The 2,029-nt window shown below is 35.9% G+C and overlaps 1 protein-coding gene across 2 annotated transcripts in view; it reads right to left on the reverse strand.

Annotated features, from left to right (window-relative positions):
- Positions 1-707: 707 nt before the first annotated feature.
- ccl25b (chemokine (C-C motif) ligand 25b) overlaps positions 708-2,029 on the reverse strand; it is a 9,455-nt gene continuing 8,133 nt past the window's right edge. For both annotated transcript variants that reach the window (XM_034149786.1, XM_034149787.1), the window contains exons 4-5: positions 1,968-2,029; positions 708-1,435 (exon numbers count right to left, since the gene is read on the reverse strand). The exon at positions 1,968-2,029 is cut by the window's right edge and continues 53 nt beyond it. In XM_034149786.1, coding sequence (XP_034005677.1) covers positions 1,968-2,029 — 62 coding nt within the window. In that variant the 3' untranslated portion in view covers positions 708-1,435. The remainder of the gene's footprint in view (positions 1,436-1,967) is intronic.

Here is a 2,029-nt window from a genome sequence, read left to right on the forward strand (position 1 = left end):
TCTCCCCCTTCTGGGGTTGGGTTTTCAGCATGTGTACCTTTCTATGTTATACAGTTCTGCTTTGATTCCATCATCTCATTAAACCTTATTTAAAGCATACTTTAGTGTGAAGGGATATATGCACTGTACTTCACTTTTATTCATATTGTATTCTGAAAAGCGTATATATATTACTGCACGATTTTTTGTTGAATAGATTTGAGTGGTTCAACATTTCGTGTCGCGATTTATTGACAAAGGAAAAAGTGGGTCCCGAGGCCTGACCAGTTGAGAACCACTGCCCTAAATCATCTTAACTTTTTTTAAAACACACGTTTGGTTTGCCTTTTTTTACTTTTATTGATTTGATACAGGAATACAAAACTATTTACATTTTTTATGAAGATACAAAAATATGAAAATCTATCGTACATGAAAGCTTGATACATTTCCAAGCTGCCAAACATTCCTATATCATTTGTAACTAGCCACTACATTTGAAATGGCTAATGTGGTCAATTATTGGACAGCATTCTTACCAAATGCAGGCTTTGTCTGAGACTATTGGACCAAATATAAGCCTCCAGTAAATATGTAATAAGGGACCAATGAAGCAACCCATTTAAAAAGAAAAGTGAACCATGGCTCCTCTAAATCTGTACAGAACTGATGGAAAACAGCTTGGTGTAGTTACCTCAATCACACTTAAAGAAAAACCTAAGACTGGATTGTATTGCTTCTCTCTTTATTTGAAACAAGACATTAAGTACAGTTTAAATGAGGATATACAAATATGGAAATCTGTTTCATTTCAAATCTTCGAAACAGTGGCTCATTCCCATACATTTTGTAACTGGCCATTATTTAGGATGGCTAATGTAGTCATTATCAAGAAAATTAAAGTAAAATGCAGACTATGTCAGAGACTATTTTACAAAATCTAAGCTGCTTTCATGGATATCCAGTACATTTGTAACAAGGGAGCAATGACGCAACCCATTTCAAATAAAGTAAATGAACCATTGGCACATCTAAATCTGTATCTGATGGAAAACAACTTTGTGTAGTTACCTAAATCATCAAAACCTTAATCTGGTTTCTTTACTTTCTTTATTTGATACAGGAAGACACAAAACACAATTTAAATGTAGATATAAAAATATGGAAATCTGTTGTATAAAAAAAACTCAATACATTTCAAAGCTGCCAACAGTGGCTCATTCCTTGCAGACGCTACTCATCACTTATCAGAATCGTAGCAGTGGCTCATACAAAACGTTAAACTGGCTACGACATTAGGATATGTTCGTGTTATAGTGAACCGTGCACACATATACGTCCTCTGTCAGCACAGGAAATACCAAATCTAGTGAAACATAATCCACGGTGATATACGAGGCCTCCCCTGACAGGAAGGTGAAGTATCTCCTCCTCTCTCCCCTCTTCTTTGAGTGGTCTGCAGAGACAGAAAAAAACGTTTTATGAGGATTTAGACACACTTGAGTTTCTCTGTGCGTCAGAGTATGTTGTGAAACTTCTTCTTCTTTACATACAGTTTCAATGACAAAAAAAAAGGTGTGCAGGTTGTCCATTTTTTGTAAAAGCATAAGACAAGATTGATTGTACAAAAACATTTTAAAATGATAGACAAACAGATGGTTGAAATCAAAGCACAAAAAACAACAAAAAAGACAACAGGTCGAGATAAACGTTAGTCATGGTTGACAATAGTAATCTGTGCTCTAATTCAGTTTAAACAAATAAATAAAGAATGATGAATCAGTTAGGGAAGAGTACACCGTTTCAAATGTTCCATGTACGTTAAAAATGGTGTCCATGTCCTATAGAATTTACAAGTGGAGCCGTCCAAAGTACACTTTATTTTCTCCTTGTGTAGAAACTTCATAAGTTCTGTCACCCACTGGACATGAGTGGCAGACGCCTCCTGCTTCCACCTCATAAGTACAAGATGTTGTGAAACTTCTTACCTAATTCTGCATCCTGTTGTTGATGCCTTGAATCAGTTCCTGGACCCAGCGGTCGTTTGGGT

This window comes from Trematomus bernacchii, unplaced genomic scaffold, assembly GCF_902827165.1.
Source record: "Trematomus bernacchii unplaced genomic scaffold, fTreBer1.1, whole genome shotgun sequence".
NCBI lineage: Eukaryota > Metazoa > Chordata > Actinopteri > Perciformes > Nototheniidae > Trematomus > Trematomus bernacchii.